The sequence below is a fragment of the Hydractinia symbiolongicarpus genome, chromosome 5, assembly GCF_029227915.1.
Source record: "Hydractinia symbiolongicarpus strain clone_291-10 chromosome 5, HSymV2.1, whole genome shotgun sequence".
NCBI classification, from domain to species: Eukaryota; Metazoa; Cnidaria; class Hydrozoa; order Anthoathecata; family Hydractiniidae; genus Hydractinia; species Hydractinia symbiolongicarpus.
The window spans coordinates 9181054-9204475 of NC_079879.1; the positions used below are offsets into that span (position 1 = coordinate 9181054).

The 23422-nt window shown below is 33.0% G+C and overlaps 3 protein-coding genes across 3 annotated transcripts; 1 reads left to right on the forward strand and 2 right to left on the reverse strand.

The window, feature by feature from the left end:
• Window positions 1–1099: 1099 nt before the first annotated feature.
• Window positions 1100–13521, reverse strand: LOC130644645 (TBC1 domain family member 24-like). The gene is made up of 11 exons (XM_057450329.1): window positions 13430–13521; window positions 11063–11389; window positions 10507–10808; window positions 9964–10086; window positions 5130–5238; window positions 4846–4928; window positions 4565–4729; window positions 3681–3766; window positions 3279–3351; window positions 2338–3131; window positions 1100–1774 (listed from the first exon to the last, which is right to left on the reverse strand). Exons 2-11 carry the CDS (start codon window positions 11364–11366, stop codon window positions 1633–1635), a joined length of 2181 nt encoding a protein of 726 aa, XP_057306312.1. The 5' UTR covers window positions 11367–11389; window positions 13430–13521; the 3' UTR covers window positions 1100–1632.
• A 3059-nt stretch (window positions 13522–16580) lies between these two features.
• On the reverse strand, window positions 16581–22825 carry LOC130644646 (uncharacterized). Its single transcript, XM_057450330.1, has 2 exons — window positions 22660–22825; window positions 16581–19310 (listed from the first exon to the last, which is right to left on the reverse strand). Exon 2 carries the CDS (start codon window positions 19298–19300, stop codon window positions 17339–17341), a length of 1962 nt encoding a protein of 653 aa, XP_057306313.1. The 5' UTR covers window positions 19301–19310; window positions 22660–22825; the 3' UTR covers window positions 16581–17338.
• LOC130645943 (uncharacterized) lies at window positions 22343–23322 on the forward strand. The gene is made up of 3 exons (XM_057452070.1): window positions 22343–22364; window positions 22873–23140; window positions 23175–23322. The coding sequence occupies exons 1-3, from the start codon at window positions 22343–22345 to the stop codon at window positions 23320–23322; spliced, it is 438 nt and encodes a 145-aa protein (XP_057308053.1).
• The last annotated feature ends 100 nt before the right edge of the window (window positions 23323–23422 follow it).

The following is a 23422-nucleotide window of genomic DNA, read 5'->3' on the forward strand; positions in this document are numbered from 1 at the left end:
ACCAATAACGAAACATTTGCATCAATGTTACATAAAAATTAAAAATAGCACTAGTTTCCAGATACAGACAACGAATGCTCGAAATGAAAAAGAGTTAATTAATTTTGAAAAAAAAGTTATAACTTGTTTATAACATCATAAGAATTAAAAAGTCTACCAGTCCGTAATTTTATACGCCATAGTTTTTTTTGTTCGCGCTTTTCAAAAAAAAACTGGGTAACAGAGTTTCATGGAACGCACAAAATGATCCCTTGGGGCCTGACAGTGCCTAACGTGATTGAGACGTGTTGCCCCTCACGCGTTTGGTACTGTTGCGATAACCATATCAAAATATTGCACACCAACAAAATGTTTATTCATGTTGGCTAAGATTGAATTATGTAGAAATTATGGCGGAAATTAGCATTTTCCCAGAGTTTTTTAATTCGAATGGTTTTACATAAAAAATGACGGCGCAGCAAGAGGGACCGTGGCCTGGAGAATAGCACGTGTAATATTTGTATTTATTTTGTTCTTCATAAACACAAACGTCTTATTTTTTTTACTATGTAGGGTTTTTTAGATTTCTTGAAATTCATGTTTATTTTTCAGCAAAATTCCAGGCTCGTGTTTTTATAATTCTTCTTATAAAAAGCGCGTAATTTCCAAGGAACTTTCAGTCATCATGAGTATTATCAGTTTTTAGCTTAACATTAATTAATTCTAATCTTTTTTGGACGGTTAAGAAAGAGGTAACCTAAGCTGAAGTATTAAAACTTGGCGATATTTGCAAACAGACATTCGAAGAGCAAAAAAATGACTTGATCACGTTCTCTATAACGGCCACTTTCCGAAATAAAAGCGACATAAACTCAATGATGAAGAATCATCGCGCTAGTAAATTGACAACAATAGCGTCGCGAATAATGTAGTTTTTTTTGTCGACATAAACTCGTTCCTAAAGCCTTTTTATCACGTAAAACAATTTTTTATATATGAACGAAAGGGAAGACTTTCCAGAAGTTTAAAATGATTACAAGAAATATTCGTATCGTGAGCTTCCTTGAGCTGATAAAAAGCGAAACAGAAACGCCCGGGACCAGGTTGCTGAAGACGAAGATTAAATAAAAAATGAATTTATTTTACTAATTAAAACATGCAAATAATAAATAAAGTCATTTTCATCTAAATTTGTGAATTAAAATATAACGAGAATTTAAATGATGCAGGGTTACGCGTATATCTCACATTGTAGTATTATATAGTTATGTGACGTAAATGCTGACGACGTTGTTTGTAGGTCGAAAATAACATATTTCACTGCACTACAATGAAAGAAATAGCAGATTGCCACCCTTCACTTTCCTTGTTCGATAATACTGCTCACAAAAAAGGCGTTTCATATGGAAAAACAACACAAAAATACAAAATGCAAAATCCTATGAAATGATTCGAAAATAAATAACGTTTAAAAAAATCGTAAAAATAATAAAATTATTCAATAAATTAAAGTGGTCCTGATAATAAAATTTATTTTGTTTTGCGCATAAATTAGTGCACTAAGAACTAATTTGTTCATAATTGTAAAAATGTCTATTTATTTTGTTATGTACAGGCTATAATACAAAAAGATGCAACCCAGAACGTTCGGTGTTACCGAAAGCCGAAGACGTCTAACCGTGCGACAATGAAGTCACCATTTTCTTCTGACGACAACGGTTCATTCTGAAACGTATCGCATCGACTTGAACGTCCTTTTTGTATCTCACCATCAATACTGAGCCCTTCCCCTCCGCTATGATGTAAATCAAATAGACGTTAATAAAAGGTCGTTAGAAGAGATAATACAGTAATTGCGTGAAATACTTGGCTATAAATAACAGGACTTCGTCCCTCGGCCTCTGAGTTGGAAGATTAGAATACTTCACGTCGACATGGTAAAAAGCTTAAAAATAACTGGTCAAGAAGCATAATATCTGCTGATCAGGGTATCCACAGATTTAACATTTTACAATTTTGATAGATTGTAGGAATTTAGAAGGTTTTTAGGTCAAAATTTAAAAGAAATCACTAAAGGACTTATCAAAACATTTTACACTTCAGCAGTTATTGACAACATTTATAGGAAGAAATTAAGAGTTACTACTAATGAAACCTTTCATTACATACAGGTTAATGTTTAAGTAAAATGTACTTTAAGAGAAAAAATTCAGGGTAAAAAAATTACAGTTTGGTAGGAATCATTTTTTTAGTCCAATTTTTAGGTTATTTTGGAAATTTCAAGATGTGTGGCCCCAACTCTCATACTAGTAAATTGAAAGAAAAAAAACCAAAGAAATAGAAAGAAATTTTACTCACCCTCCTCCAACAATCAATCTCGAATTGTCACAAGATATAAACAGTTCAATCGTTCCGGTGTCGGTAGTTTCACCTCCCATCTGAAAGTTCACTTTTTTTTCGACAACGCTCATTGGAACATCTTCGTCAATAACATCAAAAGTTTCCTCTACGTTCGAACCTTTTGTTAAAATACGTTTATTATTCTTAACGCTTGACTCAGCAGCACTGTTGTCGTTACTTTCAAACACATCCTCTCCGTTGACATCCTCAATCACATTCTCCCCTCTGCTTAACTGTCTCTTAACACTCTCGTCGTAAGTTTCGGCTGATTTAAGAGGCTTTCTTTTCGCTGACAAGTTGACTCGGTCTGCAGATAATTTTCTATCATATGCCTCATTTTTATTGTCTGAATGATCGAGTAGATCGATACTTTTACCAAGAAATAGGTATCTAGGGACAGATTTTGCGTTGCGTTTGATATTGATGAGAGTAAGTGGTTGAGCGTCGTTACGAACAACACGAGCACTTTTCGATGCTTGCCGAGAGAATGTTCGCTTCAACGACTTTCGTCGACTTTTAGTCGGGTTACCATCGCTTTCTTCCTTCACCTTGACAGGATCTGGAGTCGTGTCAACAAACACGTATTTACTCTTAGCCTGCGTCTCTTCCTTTTTGCTTGCTTTACCCCAATGATAGCAAGTTGTTGAGGGCGACAGTTTAAACAGAAAAGTTTCACCGGTACCGAAATAACTCATATTGCTACGACCATCATGTCTCTCTAGTAACGAACGCGAGAGATACGCACCAAATATCTACAATAAAAAAGTCACTTAAATGAGCCTTGCTTTGATTAAGTCACACTTCTTGCATATTTTAATTTTACGTTTCTATTTAAAAGTAAAAAAAATGAATTAGAAAACGAACACAGACTTGTAAAAAAGATGAAAAAAACTTCGAACCTCTTTTTTTGTTGTTTGAATGATGATCAGTGTCTGTTCTTCGTCTTCGCAAAGCAGATATAGTGTTTTTAAACTAAGGTCAAACAAAAACACAATACAAAAAAATTAATGTCCACTTTTCGTTTCGTTTTTAAGTTATTTTAGGAGACAGAATGTTTTCTGACCCCCTCCCCCTGTACGCACTTCACGCGTTTGTGTTCGACCTCCTTTGCGTATCTATTCACTAAAATTTAACATCCCACCCCCGCCCCCTTGATGGTCGAAATGCACACATACACACATATAACTCCCGCCCCTGTACGCGCCTATACGCTTGTAGTCTGACATCCCACTGTAATAGCCTGACAAGAGTTTGTTACAAATTTCAATGTACAGAACATTGAATGCATATATTAAGCTTACTTGTAACCATCTTTGTTGGTGGAGAATAAAAGAAACGGTTGTTGAATTTGTATTCTAGTTGGTAGCCACTGACACACATGTTGCCACTAAGGAAAATAAAAAAGTAAAAGTGAAACTATTATGGCTTTAGAAAAGTAACTGCATACTATATAAAATTTTGAATTTGGAGTAGTTGCATTGTACAGTTTAAAATGCTCTTGAGACAATTCTGGAACTAACGAAATGACTAATGGTAGTAGCTACTAGGTTCTTTAACCAATGTCTTAAATTACAAAACCATGCAATGCAGTATGAAGCCCCTTATTAAATTTTTCATTAACTTCTTATAAGGGTTGTTCTTATAACACAAATTCACTATTGATTTTACGTGCAGAAAATTTCGTGAATTTTTGCCTTCATTTACTTTCACGAATGTCAAAAGTTAAGATTCTAGGCTGGAAAAGGTTAGATTGTTTTTCTCTTCTGAACGTTTTAAAATTTAACGCTCGAAATAAAATAAAAATAATGCAAAATTTCGAATTAGGGGAAAAGATTTTTCGCGTTCAAAAACATCCGCGAATTAATGCTATTGGAAAATTCCGCGACCAAAGAAAACTTTTTGCGTTTGAAAGTTTTGGCACTTTAACTATAAGGCTAGATAAATTGATAAAAAAAATCCATTTAAACAATGTTCATCACTAATGCAAAGTACAAATTTTTATTTAACTTCCGGGTATTTCTCCAATTCAGTTGTCATCAAATGTTCCTTGGATTCGCGTTTAAATTTTTCAATCGATTTTCATAGTCACTATCCCTTTTCAATGTTCGCTTATAACGTTTTTTGGGTACAATCTAATAAAAATAATCGAAAGATGAATCTAACAAACAAAATCAACAGAGCTTACTTGGTCGGGTTTAATGATGTCTGATACTTGATTCAAATCAACAGCTACAACTTGTGATACTGCCATCTCTTTTTTATATTCAAGACGACCTTCTTTGTGCAGCACACCGTTATCTTTGTTGAACTTCTCAATTTGCTTGGTGGTAATGTTGATCTTCATAGAAGTCTGAAAGTTATAATTTCCATCATTCAACTCTATGTTTGTACTGATATGTATAAAAAAAGGTTTTACAACCTTATAAAAGAAATAATTAGCTTAGTTTACAACAAAAGAGGACATACCTTTAACAGATAGTCAGATGATAGCTTTAGAGCGGTGGCATATTGTCCTACAGTCGCTAGTAAATCAGGAGGTGAACTGCAATCTATGAAGGTGCATGTTAGGTTAATCGTACACAATCTTTACAAAAACAGTGTCCAAAAACACATTAAATCCTAACAGGAATGGAAAATACAAAACAGCAGCTGTCAAATAAAGAACATTACCAACACAATGATCCTCATCTGCAGAGATTTTAAATGAAAAATAACACGGTATTATTCATTACATTTTTTACAATACGTACCCAGTTTTCTGAAAGCTAAAGAATATTCATAAAAAGCATCTAATAAAAATAAGCCAACTCGAAAAAGGCTTTTCGATCCTTCCACAATTAAACAATCTAATATACGCACCTAAAGAATTGATAATAATAGGATTACTAACAACATTACAATATACTTCATGTCACTATATTTCAATGCAAATCGTTTTCTAGTAATATGATTACATATACTTTGCCTTACGTGGGACCTTAAGGGACCGAAACAATAGTTCCCATTTAGTGAACGTCCTAATTAACCGAATCTTCTTTTAAGGGAGACTTTGACAAAAAAGATGAATGTGTGCCCCAATAGCGCTCTAGCCGAAGGCTAAAAATAAAATATGACGCATTTCTCGCAAAGCAGTACGGGATTGAAATGCGGACAAACACCATAACATTAATGGCGTCGAAAGGGGCAACAAAGCATTGCTGTTGGGGAAAATGCAATTCTGATTCTAGATATGCAGATCGATTGCCTACAGATGTGTTTTTTATACGTTTAACAAAGCCAGGAAATATTAAGGAAGTAATGACAAACTGGGAGAAGCAGCGAGAAGGTGAAAGAACGGATAAATGTAAACGATGGGTTCATGCTTGTGGTCGAAGAGATTTTTCAAAGTTGTGTCAAGTGAAAAAGGACACTTACATCTGTTCACTCCACTTTGTTGGGGGAAATGGACCTACTGATGACAATCCTGATCCTTTAATTGCAACTTTATCAGAAGAGCAATTAAAACAAAAATCTTCTGGAAAGAGAAAAGTACCTAAGTCTAGAACCCCAATATTGAAAAAGACGGCCAAGCTGCAATATGATAGCCTTGAAACCAACGAGGACACAGAGGAAAACTTTGACAACGGTGATATGGAGCAAGTTGATGAGGATGATACAATATTTACGAAAAATAAATACACTCAAACCATTTACGAGAAGACCGTTCTTGGATTAAAAATTGAAAATATTGTGTTGAGAAACAAATTCAAGATAGGGGAAACTTCATTACCATCAATCGTGGCAAATCCTATGTCACCAGATATTATTTTAAAAGATCAGGACAAGTGCAAGTATTTTATTGGTTTGTATCCAGATGAATTCGATATGTTGTTTAACTTCCTTGGTCCTTCAAAGTATGAGTTGACTTACTGGAAACACAGAAATAATGTACTTTCATCTCCAGCATTAAAATCAAAATGTTTAAGTGTAAGAGATCAACTGTTTGTAACCTTGTTACGCCTGCGTCGAGGTTTTAATTTGTCATCCCTAGCACATATGTATGGTGTAAGTGATTCATACATTAGTAGTATTTTTACAACATGGATAATGTTTTTATATCAACATTTTAAAGACTACGAAACAGTAATGTTTCCAGAAAGACAGGTTTTTAAGCAATTTATGCCCAAAGTCTTTAAAAAGTTTAAAAACATCAGTCAAAAACATCAATTGACTGTACAGAGTTTTTTTGTGAAGTTCCTAGAGATTATGGTTGTCAAGGAAATATGTATTCATCATATAAACACCATACAACAATGAAATGTTTAATCGCAGTGAACACGAATGGTGCAGCTTGTTTCGTATCTGATCTATATGAAGGAAGTGTTGATGATGCCCGTATTTTCAAAACTTGTGGTCTTATGAACCATGTCAACCCTGGTGATAGCTTTTTAGTGGATAAGGGTTTTACAGTGCAAGATGTACTCCTGTCCAAGCAAGCTACGATTTTCATTCCACCATTTCTTGGCAAACGTGATTCATTAACGAAAGAAGAAATAATGCTGACCAAAAGGATTGCAAAAGCTCGTATTCACGTAGAAAGATTCAATGAGCGATTAAAGAAGTTTAGATTGATATGTGGGACAATACCTTTAGTGCTATCCCCAATGGCATCACAGCTTGTATATGTTAGTTGCTGTCTTGTTAATTTTCAAGACTGTTTATGTAAATAATATTCTGTACTCAAAACCTACTTTATTTGTCTTCCTTATATGTCCCTTTGCTAAATACATGCGAAAATTAGTACGCTTCTGAACTCGAACTATTTTCGAAGATGGTAAAGAATAGATTCATTTTTGCGGGAATAAACTTTCGTGAATGGCCCCCTTCGAGATATTTCGCGGGTAAAAAGTTTCGCTAATGGAGGAAAAAGTGGTTCAGAGAAGGACAACAATCTTTGACACTTATTTGAAAAACACGGTTCGCAACGCGAGAGAGACATTGAAACGAGGCTCAAATCAATCAAATGTTGATGTTATTGATGTACAGATCAGGATCACTCGTTAGCTTATTATAAATTTACATGAGGTATCCTGTTAATTTTTATGCCGTCTTGATTTGATTGGTTAATAATGTAAACATCCGTCTCACGTGAGGTAAAGGGTTGGGGAGCAGAACAAAAAGTTCAATGAATGTTTGTCATCTTTATGATACACTAATATTTAAGATTTACACAAAAACTACTGAATACAAACATAGGATCCTAAACAACAGGAGAAGCACACTTCCTCAGAAATCACTACCAACTATTCAATTTTGTATAAATAAATAAAAACACTATGCCATATTTACTGATGGTAAAAGATTACGTGGCACACGCATCAAAAAATATTCAGGCACAAGGACACATTTCCAAAATTTATAGCAATGTCTTATTATTTCACCTTGAACTTGCTCATCTTGAAAAATGCGCTCAACATGTGGAGGACCAACACCTGAATGTAACACAAAGTCACAATAATTTGCTTCTGTTACAAGCAACTGTAGTTGTATCTGATAGTAGTATGCATGTGATTTCCGTAAAAAAAACTGTTCATTCACTACTTGAAAACACTGTCGAACTATAGTTTTAATTGTTTTTCTATTTTCTAGAAGTTCTTGAACACTTCTAGTTTTTAGTATTTTCAAACATTTAACCTCTAAAATTCCAACTAGCTGGTTTTCAGCAATAATCAACCCATCTGGTGATGCAGCTAAATATGGGTATGCTTTATTAATCCATAGCACACTTTTTGTCACGGTTACCTTCATGAATTCTTCATATTTCTTGACAGCATAAGGTTCTTCATTTATTCCATACAGCATGTCAATTGTTGTAAAATGTTGCTTATGCCAGAATTTATTCCATAGCCAGTTATAAAACACTGTACGATTGTTTACATCGTAAACTCTCTTTCCAAGGGCAGTTACAGTTTTGCATATTGAAGCTGTAATTCTACACCATCTTGATTGATGCCAAAGTTCTGAATCACTCTGGAGTTCTTTCCCAGTAATTGAACCAGCATTCTTGTCATCTGGAATAATTAATTGGATTCAATGAGTTCATTTTCAAACTGTTCAGTTAGACTCACATAATAATCTGCATCATCATTATCAATTGCAAAGTCTACATAATGAATCTGCAACAAAGTTTCCCACATCGAAAGTTTTTTTTTTGGCGCATTATAAACTTGCAAATCAGATACAAAATTATTTGCATCGTCAATAGATATTATTTGTCTGTATCTTTGTGGTCGAGGATCCCAGTTATACTTTTCGCAAGCTTTTATTCTTTCGCTTGAATCATATGAAGCAACATGTAGGGGGGTAGGGTTTTTAATACGTTTCTTGCCTTTGTTCCATTGGCATTCCATTGATGTAGATGGTGTAACAATATCATGTCCATTTTTTGAAACGTAGTCACTTAAGTGCATCAAAACTGCAGCAACATGTGCGCATCTTCCAAGCCCATTTGCCTTGCAGTTGCATGTAGAAGATTTAATATAACCACTTGCTTTGCTAAGTGACACAAACACTTGAAGAGGTAAATCAGATTTCATTGAGTGATGCACATGTGCTCTAACAAAATAGTGGGAATCATCATCAACATTTTGAAGATTTTCAATGAAATTACTTTCCAGAAGATTTCTCCCCTTTCGAAGTGGCTTTGCTGTCCCAGTATCTTCTGCAAAATCATCATTGTCACCCTCAGTCTCTAAAAGATGATCTACTGATTCAACTAGGTAGTGATAGACATGACCATAGTTAAACATGGTTGGAATATTTAGAGAGGGGAACTCTTTCCAGCCTTGAACAGGAAAAGCATCATCTTTGAAATTTATATTTTGATGTTCTACAACTTTTCCACACTTTTTTAAGTTGTACCATTTCCGACCATCGATTTTTGGATCAACTTTGAAATCCAAGAGTGTGGACCCTCTGACTCTTTCTTGCAATTCTGCTTTTTTTCACATTTTTTTTGCTCATGACATTCCAGCCAACGCTTTAACTCCACCACCGTACATTCACAACATCTTTTAAAAGTTTTGCGCCAGGAACATCATCTTCTGTTAGAATAAGTTCTTGTAGAGGTAAAGCAGCATCCATCTTTCCCCCCGCCAAGCAAACTAATTATTAAATGTTTGTCCGCACTTCAATCCCACAATGCCCGGTAAAAATAAATTGTGACGTCGGCCGGCTGGAGCGCTATTCAAGAATTTTTTATAAGTCAATTTTTGTTGAGGTCGAACTTGTAACACCCTGCTAACGTCCTGCAATCAATTAGCACAAAAACACAGACTCTACAATTTGTTCAAAAATGTGTATTTTTCTCAATGCGAATTATTTGAATTAAGCTTTTTTTGTCTCCCATTTCGAAGTCTCACGTTAGAAAGGTCCAACAAAGTGAAAGTCCCACTTATCCAGGCTCCCACACAAAAGAATTTTTTTTGGTTTCTTAAAAATAACTTATGGATATTGAAGTTTATTTTAAATATGTATCGCAATAATACGCATTTAAAAAAGGATTCAAAGCATAGATATGAAATAACTTAATCACAATTTACTTACCAAGCACACAAAATTTAATTTCTCAAAAATCATTCGTCTCCACAATGGAAATAAAACTAGCTTATTATTTGGGTTTTCAGATTGATTTTGCACAAATGATGATAACCTGGCATAGCCTTGTTTCTAAACGACAACCAAAACAATGGTATGACTTGAAAATAATCCATGCATTAAAAAAAATATGATAACAAAAGAAGACAAAACAAAGTTTAAAGCAACAATTGAAAATATTCAACAGTAGTTAGCGGATATTCTTCAGCTTTTTTGCATCACTTCAATTTACAGCACAGGGTATTGGATTTTTTCACTATTTGTGATGTTATCTGAGTAAAGGGTTTAGTTTAATTAACTGTTTTCATGACATGTCATAGATACCAAATTGAGCATGGTTAATGTCACATTAAAACAGGTACAGTTAGTCTAAATACCACAAATGTTAATCTGATATTAGGAAATTTATTGAAACATTACAGTATTTGAATATTAAAAATAAAACTACTTTATTCCCTGAAAAAAACTTGATAAATTATCACAGAAACTTACATAGACTTGCTTGAAGAGGTCTTGCAGAGTTGCATCAGCAATTACGTTATCGAACTTTGTTTGTGCAAGAAATGGCATGGTTTTGTTCATAAGTAATCCAGAGACACATGCAAAACAATCTTCTGCATTCATAAAATGAAGAAACAGAGATATTACTGGTTCCATCAATGGGCAAAACGTGATGTCAGGATTCAAATGATTCACAACACACATTACTTGTCGTAACTTATGTCCACCTTCGGGTGTTAAATAATAAGTCAAAAATTCTCGATTATCATCCATACCATCAGGAACAAAGTCATCTAAGAGAAAAATAAAATAAAATATAATATAATGAACAAAAACTAGAACTATGGCAAGTTTATGAAGCTGTCTTGTGAACGGATGCTGGAGTAAAATGACTTTCCAGGGTATTGCAAGGATTTGTGGGAATGTCTTGTATGAGATTCCAGGGTGAAGCAGAAAAGCAAAGATTTATAATCTATAGGTCGTTGTGTAGTAAGAACTTGTAAGTATAATTATAAAACCTAGTGATGCATATTAAAATGCTCCCTACCATTGGTAAACAACTCCTCATACGTCTCAGTGTATAACGAAGGAGTTTTTTTTTTAACATCTGCACCTCCTGACAATAACAGCCATAACTGCGCCCTAACAGTTGGTTCTACGTGTTTTCGAGCAATTTCTTTTAACTTTTGAGCTTCTTTTGCTGTTAGATCACTTGTTGCTTTTGAAGATACACTCTTTACAAATTCAGTTTCTTTTTGATTTAGTAAATTTACACTGGTAAAAAGCTCAGATTGTTCGAGGTCAGTAACAGCTGAAGATTTAACATGTACTTGAAATAAATTTTCTGCCATTTTAAAGTTTTTTGATGACTTACCTAAATAATAATTTAATAAATTTTAACTTAATGAATCCTTTTACAATACAGTTTTTTTTTTTTTTTTTTACAAACATAAGAAAAGCATATGCTGAGTATATACAATGGCGAGGCTCAGCTATTTCTGCAGCATATACTTAAAAGTCATAACTGAGGTTTGCTTTTTAAAAATGAGCAACTTTCTTTCGGCTCCTTTTAACATGTTGGTATATATACATCAGCAATTGTTGTTTAAGTAAACTAGGAAGGCTGAAATTTAATTCTTACCTCTTAAAGATAATATTTAAAAAGGGTAAAGCAAAAAACGACTGAAGTGTTTTTTCAAAGAATTTAACAACTATCTTTGTTAAACAATGCAAGTTACCATGACAACAAATATTTCCCTCGACCACGAAAAAAAAATGAAAAGTTTGTCTCTATAATGGTTTATTCACAAGTAAATTATATTTAACATAAAATCAACAGTTAACTTTTCAAAGTATTTTAAAAGATGCTAAACATGTGTAAAAGCTGGCCAGCTACCTTACAAAATTTTTCAATACTTTGTAACTGGAAATTTATTATTCCGCATACAAAGTTACATTACATTCATAATGCAATGCATCCCTGCTTTCTGTGTGGCTGCTAATAAAATAAAGCTCTCTAATTAATTTTATTCTTACTGTTCTGTTTTGGTTTGTTTACAGCATCTTGCCTTTTTTAAATTTTAACACTCACATCAGATCACATGACTATGTCTATTGTTTTGAAGAAAGATCCCTGCTGCTGACACCAGCATGCTGAAACATTCATTGTTATATGCTGTTGCATATTATCCTTAAACATAATTTTACATTATTTCACAGTTTTCTTCTACTTCCTGGATATTTGCATTGTTCTACCAAATGTTATGCTAAGAGAATAGCATAAAAGAATTTAAAAGAATATCACTTAATTTCAAACTCTATTTAATATCCCAATAGCTCTTCATTAAAGAAAATGAGAACAGAAACAGAGCCAGTAAAATTTTTAAAATAATGTTCCTATACAAGAAATACAACAGAATTCCGGATCATTTTCAGCAATCGTGGCTTCAGGTACATGTTGGTATTTAAGAGGTTGGGAAGCTACATGTAATAAATTTAAAACTGAAATAGGGGAAATTTTTGGCAGGGATGTTATTATTTTTGTGCAATATTGATGTGGACATTGTAAAAAAATAAATACACAGTCAATATTGCACAAAAAGCTATGTATGTACATTAGTTAGTGTGTTTATAAAAACATTACAGAAAAAATGTGTAACTTAACACCATCAGTTGAAAGAGTGCAGGTAAAAATATGCGATTAGTCAGAAAAAGATATCTAAAAGATATTTAAATTTGCAGTTAATATAAGAACTATTATAAAATATTCTCATGTTTGCTGTGAGCATAAACTTAAAGAAGAAAACTATTATTATAATAAAAAAATAATACATCCTTCATTACAGTGATGTTAAATAACATTATACAGATTAGAAATATAAACAGATAAAAGAGATTTATATAATAAAATAGTTAAATAACAATCAAGTACCCTGGAATTTCTGTACATTCACATAAATAAAGTTTCAAAAAAATACATCCCTAAATTATACACACAACTTTTGAGAACTAGAGAATAATATACATGTAAAAACAAGGAAATGTTTATTATGCTACGTCAAAGCAAAAACAAAAATATCAATATCAATATACACTCACTCTTCACAGTTCACTAATGTGGATAAAAAGTTTTATTGATGCTTTTCCCATAAACATCACAGCTCACAAACAGAGTTAAAAAACAAATCATAGGATTAAAATTAATTTTTTTACAACCTGACCTTAGTTACAACTTGAAGTGATAACATATCAAAAAATATTTCTGTGGCTGTTTGTTTATACAACATATAAGTAAAGATATTCACAATAAAATTAAAAATTTATCTACACAAAATAACTAAAAACATCCCACAAGCCTCTTTTAATAAAGTATTAATTACTGCTCGACAGAGAAGAAATAATTATAACAACTTACCTCAATTATGCTGCCATAGCTTGTTAAAAGTCATCCCACAATCAAATCACCATTACAATCACATTTCTTTACCTTTTGCTACATCATTACTGCTATAAAACACTATAACTCATTTTATGCAGATCAAATTACAGCTATAACTAAGTAGGAGAAACACACGAATTTAAAGTTTATTTTGAATCAGTTTTTTTTTTATTTCTTAACTTTTTAAAAGCTGATTAATCAAAATATACATAATAAGTTAATTTTAACAAATTATTTTGACTTTAATCTTGGAATTTCTGGCCACAGATATTCAGAAAAAAAAATGTAAAAGAATGTTTTTGATATGCTATACTTTAGTTCTTGATTGGGGAGATAATATTTTTGTTTGCAATCCACAAATTAATATTAAACTTTTAACTTGGATGCCTTACCAATTACGAAAATTGTTGCAAAATTGTTGCTATGGTAGCCTGGTGGAAAGATTAATTCTGTATAGAAACATATAACATATTTTTAACAATGTTTAACGTCATTTTAAGGTGTAAGTTTTTAAAAAAATATTGACATAGTCAAGAGGTCTCAAGAAAGTTAATTTAATAAACCAACAACCATGACGCAAAACTAAAAAAAAACAATTAGCAAGACTACATTCTATGCTGAATATTTTTTTGAAATTTGGATTTATTTAGATATATTTGTCTCAATAATCAATAAGAATTATTTTAAAGGAATAAATTTTTGTCATAAAAAGACAAGTTAGTTTTAGATTTTTTGAGAATTACATTTTACCCGATTAAAAACTGATAAAAAAAATACTGATTTAAGATTTTTATTTCTTTTTTGAATTTTTCATCTATTGATATACATGAAAAACTTTAAAAGCATTTTGTATTTATTAAAATATATATTTAAAGTCTAAAAAGTACAAGGAACTATGACTAAAGTAACTATAAAGCATGAGGAAATTTGCAAAGATTAGATCCAAAAGTCCAATATTGGAGACCTTGTAAAAACGATGAAAACTTGTGAGTTTCTGAAAATACTTAAGGGACTTTTATTAGAGCTTAAAAAGTTGCTTAACAAGTCTTTTTAAATTTTTTAAAAAGCTCTTTTCATTCTCACGATATTCACATTTACAGAATTTCAGATTTAATTATGTATATAAATTATGATTATGATGTCATATTTTAAGTAATAGCAAATTTGGATATTTTCTGTCATCAATAATTTATACCTGTTAAATAAATCGCTCCCCCAAAGTTACAATAATTTAGACTGGGCGAGCAATCTGAATAAATAGATAAGTTTAAAAATGCATATTTTATTAAAAAAATCTTTTTTTATCTATTTTATTTTGTCTTTTTCAGATATTTTAGTTTTTTTCAATGCAAATAATAAAAAGATAACATTGATTTGCATGCGAGATGAATTATTATTGCTCAGCCAGACAAAAACTTTGTGGAATTGAGAGAGAGCAATTTATGGCTTAGCTAGTCTCTCATTTCTTAGAATTGGGCGAGTCTTGGCGTGAGCAAGAGCAATCGCTCTCCCCTTATTGGTAGGCCTCTTTGTAGGTGTAAGATTCTCTAAAATCATTCCCCAATTGCTGTGAGATAATATTCGTGGTTAGGGATTACTTTGAAAAAATTTAAAATGGACACTACTGCATAACTAGTCTCTTGTGCTATTCTTTAATTTTTAAGACCACTGAGTGTGGTAAATGACAGCAATTCATTTGTCACATCAAACACAAACTGGGTCGGCAAAGTCTTAATCTCAACAGCTTTTGACAGTTTTTATGTCTACTACAATGTTTACAATTTAGAAGGAAAGAGTAGAGGGAGGTCACAATCTAAGAAAGTTAAGTTTCGGTACTTGTACGTATTTAACCACAACATACATTATCAAAAGAAGTGTATATGTGAAGTTAACAAATTACTGAGTGTAAGTGTATACGTACAAAACTAAAGTTTTGCCAAATAAATTATTTGGGTGCTTTTATGTATTCTGTTCCTTTGAAATTTATATATTTTATTTACAATTTAGTAGCTTGTGTCTAACATTATCAAAAAATCATAAATTTCATGAATTTTCACTGCTTTTTACGTTATTTAGGCTATATTTGATAGTCATTGTTAGTTAATGTGCATCAACTTTTAATCAAACTTATTTATTGACCCGAATCATAAAAACCTGTTAACTATGATAATTACCATAATTTCAATGAAATCCTCAAAATACAAATGTACAAGACTTAATCCTAATTATACTGGCTTTTAATATTTTTCTATTTTGCACTACTGTTGGCATAAACCTTTACAATTTCCAAACCCTTATTTTTATAATTAAGTAAGTTTCTTATGAAAAGTTTGCACTGAATGTGAACAGTAGCAGTTAAACATTACCTGTTGTCACAGGATGTTGTCGTGCAAAAATATTTTTTGTCTACAGTACTATTCTTCTCTTGCAGACAGATAGAATACGACCACCAGTATAGAATATTTTATTATGTTTCAAAACCTTTTTATGTAATTCTGAATTATGAATTCGCTACAATCCAATGATCATAGAAATAGCAATAAAATTTTTTGTTAGTGTGTTGCACACACATGATTTTTAACTCTTAAATAAAATAAGAAACTGCCATAACGTACAAAAAGGGTAAAGTTTTCAAGAAACAGTATCTCCAGGCATACATAAAATACATTTGCAAACCTTACCATGGTATACTGAAAAAATATGTTTACAGTGACATGAGGAAAAGAAATAATTTCATAAGCCTTACAACATTAATTAACCTATTTTCTTTGCATAAGAAAGGTATAGATCTTAGTCAATATTTTTAATGTGCGTATTATTGATTTGTTAACAATAAAGTACTGCACTTGCTTATTGAACAAATAACAAACTAAATCTCATTTGGGTAAAAAAAAACAATAAAAAAATTGTTGTTTTGCATATTTTCTATTGACCATTGTATTTGTTAAAAAATCTAAACTTTATACTTCTAATATGAATTATAGGCTTTCCAAAGATTTGGGTGCCTTGCTTTAGGTTTCTTGTTAAGTCCGAAACTTTTAACCAAGTAAGCAACAACTTGATAACTTTTAACAACATGTACATGGTTAAAGCAAAGAGTACCGATATCCAACATCAAAACGTACACTTGCACTTCTTTTAGTTAATATATTTCATGTTTCAATTACAACCATGAACAATATTATATAATTTATAGGAAATATAAACTGTGCAATACATATATATATACATATACATATATATACATATACATATATATATATACATATATATACATATATATATTTTAAGTAAGTTAACTGGGAAAAAAATACAACAGAGGACCACGTTGACTTTAAATGCATTTAAACTTAAATATATATTTGATGATAAAAAGGGGAAAATATTACTTTCAAGTTGTTACTGGCATAAATACATTTGAAAAATACCAGTATTAGAAAAAACTAAGAATTATACATGTGAATTCTACTTAAAAAATGCAGAAAGAAAACTATATGCTATCAATTAAATCATGCTGATATAAAAAATGATTATATATAAAAACTTCGATTTATATGTCTCGTTGATTGTAGGCTAAATACGATGTGCATGTAATAGAACATATGGTTAAAATACTGAGGATAGCATAATATTGTCACAAATTTATCACTTATAATAGATGGTGACCACTCAATGATAAATACATGTTCATGTTTGTGGCCATATTATTTTTCTAAATTTTTTTTGTGCAAGGGTGAATTGTACAATACAAAGGGGTTACCCAATTGCTTAGTAGTTGTTAGTACTTTTCGTTGAAACAGCATTCTCAAACTGATACTTCAATTATTCTCCTAAAAACAACAATGAAATCACTATTGCTTAATAAATACATTTATATATATTACTTTAATCTAAGTCCTTCAAAGAGTCTTGAGTAACAACATCCTCGGTAACCATCTCTGGCAGCTTGTTGGCCAATTTCCGTATGCCTAGATTCAGGGCAACAAATTCATCCTCCTTCTTTCGATCCCAAGTTGGGCGTTTACACCATGCTTTATGCACTTTCCAATGAGTTAACTGACATTCTTTACTGCAATAGTATGCTATGTGACATTTTGAGCATTTTTTGTATCGAATACCGCTTTCAGCAACGCTTAACTTGTAGCAGGATGAATTGGAACAAGCAGTTTGATTGTGTGATTTTATGAAATCCCTGGAGTGTTCAACTATACTTGGTGCAGATAGCCTAAACTCTGGATCAATCTTCTTAATAGCTTTTGACTTCAAAAGTACTCTGAGACGTAAAACTAATTGCTCAAGATTCAATGGAAAATTGGGACAATATGATGCATACTGAAGGGCATATTTCCGCCAATTTTGCACAAGTTTCATCACATGGTTTTTCCGCATACTTTCATGAAAGAGATCCCAATGCTCTGTGAACAATGTGATACACATAATTACATCTTCACCGGTTTGTGCATCTCTCTCATTACCAGGTCCGTCTCTAAGAATAGTAAAAAGATGCTCTATGGCATCAGTATTTGCAACCTTTTCAAAAACATCTCTTGGTGCTGCTAAAATGGAAGTGTACAAAATGTGGACAGCATCGCCACGAATTTGGAACTTATCCAATTGTGGATTAGGATCTAGCACAGTCAGAAGCTTTGCCAATGTGGGAAAATATTCTGGGTCTCTCCAGCAATATTTTCTTGCGCAAGGCATTGCCATAGTTACTTTGAATATTAATTCTGTCATGTAGAGTTCATGAGACAATACACCCTGCTTCAAAATCTTTAACAAATCATAAATGCCAATTTCAAGAACTTTTTGTTTCAGCAAATTTCCTCCATATTCTCTTGCCACTATACTTGCCATCTCAAATATTTTTCTAGCATTCTCGAGATCTGAACTTTTTATGAGATCTATAAATGTCTTGGCAAACAACTCTTGGTCTGAAGTGGAAGGTAATGTAATTCCAAATTCATCACACCTTTTTCTCCGGCTCTCTGGATCATAAAATTCATCATCGTCGTTATCTACATACTTCTTACCTTCAGTAAATATATCAATAATAGAGCTTAATTTATTACATGCATCTTCTGAATAATTCCCTGGTTGCACAAGGTCTCCAACAATATTTGAAAATTCATTAGCACAACTCTCCCCATTACTAAAAAAGGGTGACTCTACCAGATCAATTAAGGCATTCTCAACATCTTCATAACATCTTACTAACTCATTGGTTTTTTCTCGTCGTATCAAATCTTTTTTTCTTTCCTCTTGATCTATAGCTAACCTTCTTATAGCGTCTTCTTCACTACCTCCATTAGTGGACAATTCTGCTTGTATTAGGGACTCTCGTTCATTTGCAGCAGCTCTTTCAGCAGCCATAACTTCTTTAACCCTTGCTATTTCAGATTTTACCTCTTCATCATTCAGATAAATAGAATTTTCATCTACTTTTTCATCTTCAACTTTTACACATTTTTTATTTCTTTTCTTAGATCTTTTTCCTTTTTTACGATTTTCTTTTCTTCTTTGATTTTTTGACAGTATTGGAGCAGAATTATCACGTACAATTTTGAGAGGGTAAACATCCATAAGTTCTATAGTTGCCTTAATAACAGTAAATTTTTGTCTGGGAGTTAATTCATCCAAGCGACTCTTTTTTCCTGGTCTGTTGTAATATTCAGAAAAATATTTATTGTCAGGTCCAACAGAAGCACCACTCAGTACAAGATCAAATTCATCCTTCATCTTAAAATATTTCAATCTAGCATTTTGTAATTTTTCTTTTACATCATCAGGTAAAACTTCTAAAAAATTGCTTTTAACCAGCTTTTCTATTAATTCAGCTGATGCCATATTTTTTTCACTAAAAAATAAATACAATGTTAAAAGTATGGCAAATATATACTGAGCCATCCATATTCAAAAGTTTCGTCATCACTTTATAGCTTTAAATTGATATGCAGAATGTGGTGGATTCCCTTAGGGGATAAAAAAAGAGCATTTTACCCCTCTTCTAATTCTAAAAAAATTTTTGGTCTTAAAAAGTATATATGGTTTTTTACTTAATTGACTTGCTTGTTAACAAATAAACTTATCCTTGGCCTACAGTATAATTTCAATATTTAATACAATAATATTTTTGTACTCTGAGAGAGAATGTTTTATCCAACCATAATGTGTCAACCACTAGTGAATTTAAATGGGTGGTTGATTGTGAAGAAACTTTCAAATATAATTGGGCTAACACTTCATATTTTAAGTTTATTAGTTCGATTACAAAATAAAAATACAAAAATCCCAAAACTACTCGACAGAAAAAAGAAATCTGAAATCAGTATTGGTACTCTGAAACTATTTCTCATCTTGAATCAAATATTTCTGTACAACGATTGTAAACATAATTGGCACCTTACCCTAAACTGTATGTAACTAATAAGTAAGTTTTTCTTCAAAAAATATTAACAAAGTATTATCGGTCATATGTCTCTTAATGCAGATTTTTTATGCTGCGAGAAAACTAGCTATGGAAACAATGAAAGCAACAATCTAAATGACTTAAGTTATATATAATGTACGCAATATCGTTATGATTTTATTTAATAATTCTATCATACACTGCAAGCCCTTTCACATAAAGCCAATCCGTTTTTATAAATCTTAAAAATAATGTAGAAATTTTAGTTGTACTAATGTTTTGAAAAGTAATAATTCCCATCTGTTTAATGTAAACCTAAGAAAATCACTTATAACAATGACTTACGGGCATGTTGGGTAGTTATCTGAAAGTTATAAAGGTATGCATGGAGGTTACAGCTTTGGGAGAAGAAATTGTTAATTCATATATGCTTTGTATATTTTAGTGTATATAATAGACAGTGGGCTTGGTCCCCTGATTGGCATTAATCTACATTGCTGTCAGTTCTATCAGAAATATGAAAGGGGAGGATTTCTTGAGTTTAAAATGCCAATGGACATGGTGGTTTGCAACACATCAAGGGGAAGTACAGGCTCCGTTGTGAATTCTGGAAGCTAACGGAAGAGATTGTATAGCAAGATAATTTGTGCAAAAGTTTAGCAGTTAGCCTACAATGGTCAATGTGATAGTGAAAATGTTGATAGTACTTTGAAAGTACTTTGAAGAGTTGTTCTCAAGGAAATGTTACCTGATAATACCTGTAGGTGGTTAAAGGACCTACACATAGACATTCTTGGTGGTGGAAAAATGAGGTTTACCAGTGTATAAAGGAATAAGGAAACTTTAGTAGTGGAGGCTACATATTAGAAAAATGAAGGTTGGCAACCCATGTTGTTGCAAAATACTAAAAGCGTCTGGATATACTAGAGTTAAAGTCTTGTCAAGTGCAATAGCTAATTGTTTCGAGGGCAAAGGATAAATGCATTAGAAAAGGGTAACTATAGAAAGTTGAAGTTGGTTGATCAAGTAAAAATAAGTTATTGAAGCAGTGATTGGTAAGTTACTTAGAGAAAGAATAGATATATAGATAGGATGCAATTTGGTTTTGTTCCAGGTGGCCCTACAGGTGCAAACAACTTCAGGAAAATTATTTAGAAAGGAGAAAGAATCTCTCTCTCTTGCCTTTGTAGATTTAGAGAAAGCTTTTAATAGAGTGTCACGTAAAGTTATTCAGCAGGCAATGGAAAAATTAGGTGTGGATAAGTGGCTAGTTATGATGGTACAGCAATGTATATATGTACAGCAATGTTAGACGTTGTGTTGGGATTACAGATTCAATTGGTGATGAATTTAGTGTAAAAATTGGTGTACCTCAGGGTTCTATACTCACCCTTTCGTTGTTTATTTTAGTTTATTTTAGAACAAGTTGTCCATGAGAGTTATTGTAAGCAGATAATTTGGTTCTCATAGCAGAATCAATGGAAGAATTAGATAAAAAGTTTGGTGAGTGGAAGAAAAGACTAGAAGAGAAAGGCTGAGTGAATGCAGAAAGTCTAAAATCATAATGGCATTGCAGCCAAGTGTGACCTTGTAGTTGGAAAGTGGCCTTGTAAAGTTTGCAGAAAATGGGTTGGTAGTAACTCAAACTTTTTTACACTTGTAAGCATTGAGTACATAAGAAGTACAGTGGCATTGAAGGAAGGTTGAGAGCAGATATTCAGTTTTTATGCAAGCCTTTCAAAGGTGAGTTTATTTTCACTTTTAATGATGTACAACAGTGGCTTGTTAGAAATAGGGAACTTCTGTTACTTAGGTGATATACTGGGTAGTGAAGGTGGTGTTGAAAGAAGTGTTACTTGTAGGATAGGTTTTGCTTGGGAAACGTTAAGAGACTTCCTTCCTTTGTTGACAAGCAGAGTTTTATAAATTGAGGTAAACGGCAGGTTGTATGAGGCCTGTGTAAAAGTGTTATGCTGTACAGTATGAGACATGGGCATTGACTTTTTAGAAAGGAAAAATAGGAGAATGATAGATAGATAGATAGATAGATAGATAGATGTGCATATTTTACATGGCTAGCCTCACAAATATCGAGGGATATACCCTGTCTATTATTTCCAGGAGGGGCCATGGCGTAGATGGAGAGTCCTAGAGTATTTAATGCTCATTTTGAGCTACGCAGACCCAATTAGAGCCCACGCTCTACTAGACAACTCCCGGCAACATCCAACGACCCACACAGTGTGCCATCTTCCCAATTTCCCTCAGATGGCTTGGGTTAACCCGGGGCTATGGTAACATTCACTCGCCCATGTTGAATCGCCGTCAAGAGGAATCGAACCCCAGTCTCCTGCACAGAGTACGAGAGCTATAACCACTAATCTACGGCGCCACAACGCCAGTCTGAAAGCTGAGAAGCAGGCTTTGAAGAGGTTTATTAATATACCCTGTTCGACCTATGTTAGCATATAAATAACAGCATGCTGACCTTGGCACAATATAGTTAGCTAAAGTGGCTAGCTATACGGAGGGCTGGTTAAAAAAATCACAAGAACATATAGATTGTGTATTCTTTCCACTGGGGGGGGGGGGGGGGGGGGGCACTAAGATAATTTTAGCTAATTTTAGTAAATACGATAGCTACCTAGCTATCTATAGCTATGCATTATATTGAGCTAGCTGCTATGCTGCTGTGTTGTGCCCTTTTTGTCACCCTCACACAAAGCTAGCTAGCCGGTTAAACAAGTCAGACAACCCATGTTAAAAAACTTACACCAACAATACAACTAACGCTTACCGCTTTCTCTCTTCAAATGATTTTATAAAGTGCAACGAACTACATTTTCCCCTTTTTTGTACTTGAATAATTTTCCCTTTTTCTTGCTGGGGAATTTCCACTTTTCCCCAATTTTATAAACAAGCGTCCGGCGTCGTTTACCCCAAGCTTTGGGAAATACCTCATAAACCTAAAAGAGATATTGCAACCTCGTTCCCAAAGTTTTTTGTTTAGCTGATATCATCAAAAAATTGACGCATGCGCGAAAATGGGGAATTTCCGGGTATCAACGACATCAAAGGATCAGTGACGTAACGCCTTGCAATATTGGATGTGTTGTAAATGGAGAAAACTTGGTCGACCGTATCCCTCCAAACAAGTGGAAGGACAAAAGATATGTGATTGGGTATCTTGTTCAAGGCACCGCTATTGATAAAGACTCCCAAACATACAGTAGAGGGGTTGGTAGTGCATTGCAACATAAGTGTGAAGAAAGAACGGTATATTAATAATAAACTGAAAGAGTGAAAGGCAACATCAGGAACAACTTCCACAAGAAACATCCTTATCGCACCTTCCACGGTGAATCCAAGTCGATGCAAGTCGATGCAAATAAAGCAAAGTCTAATGCTTCTGCGTCGAAGCAAGTTGAAAAAAAGAAGACAGCCCACACAGAGACGTTGAAAAAAGTACATAGTCCGCATACAGCAAGTGCAACACCCCTCGCAATACCCAGGTAAAGATGCTGCGCAACAAACTCTAGAACCTTCGCAGAAACTCTGAA

Coding starts and splice junctions, on each gene's coding strand:
- LOC130644645 (XM_057450329.1), bottom strand. CDS start 11,366: ATGGCAGAAAATTTATTTCAAGTACATGTTAAATCTTCAGCTGTTACT. Junction 10,809..11,062: donor TGAGGAGTTGTTTACCAATG/GTAGGGAGCATT, acceptor TTTTTCTCTTAG/ATGACTTTGTTCCTGATGGT. Junction 4,929..5,129: donor TTTAGCTTTCAGAAAACTGG/GTACGTATTGTA, acceptor GCACCTTCATAG/ATTGCAGTTCACCTCCTGAT.
- LOC130644646 (XM_057450330.1), bottom strand. CDS start 19,300: ATGGCATCAGCTGAATTAATAGAAAAGCTGGTTAAAAGCAATTTTTTA.
- LOC130645943 (XM_057452070.1), top strand. CDS start 22,343: ATGCTGACCTTGGCACAATATA. Junction 22,365..22,872: donor GCTGACCTTGGCACAATATA/GTTAGCTAAAGT, acceptor TTTTTTGTTTAG/CTGATATCATCAAAAAATTG. Junction 23,141..23,174: donor AAGTGTGAAGAAAGAACGGT/ATATTAATAATA, acceptor GTGAAAGGCAAC/ATCAGGAACAACTTCCACAA.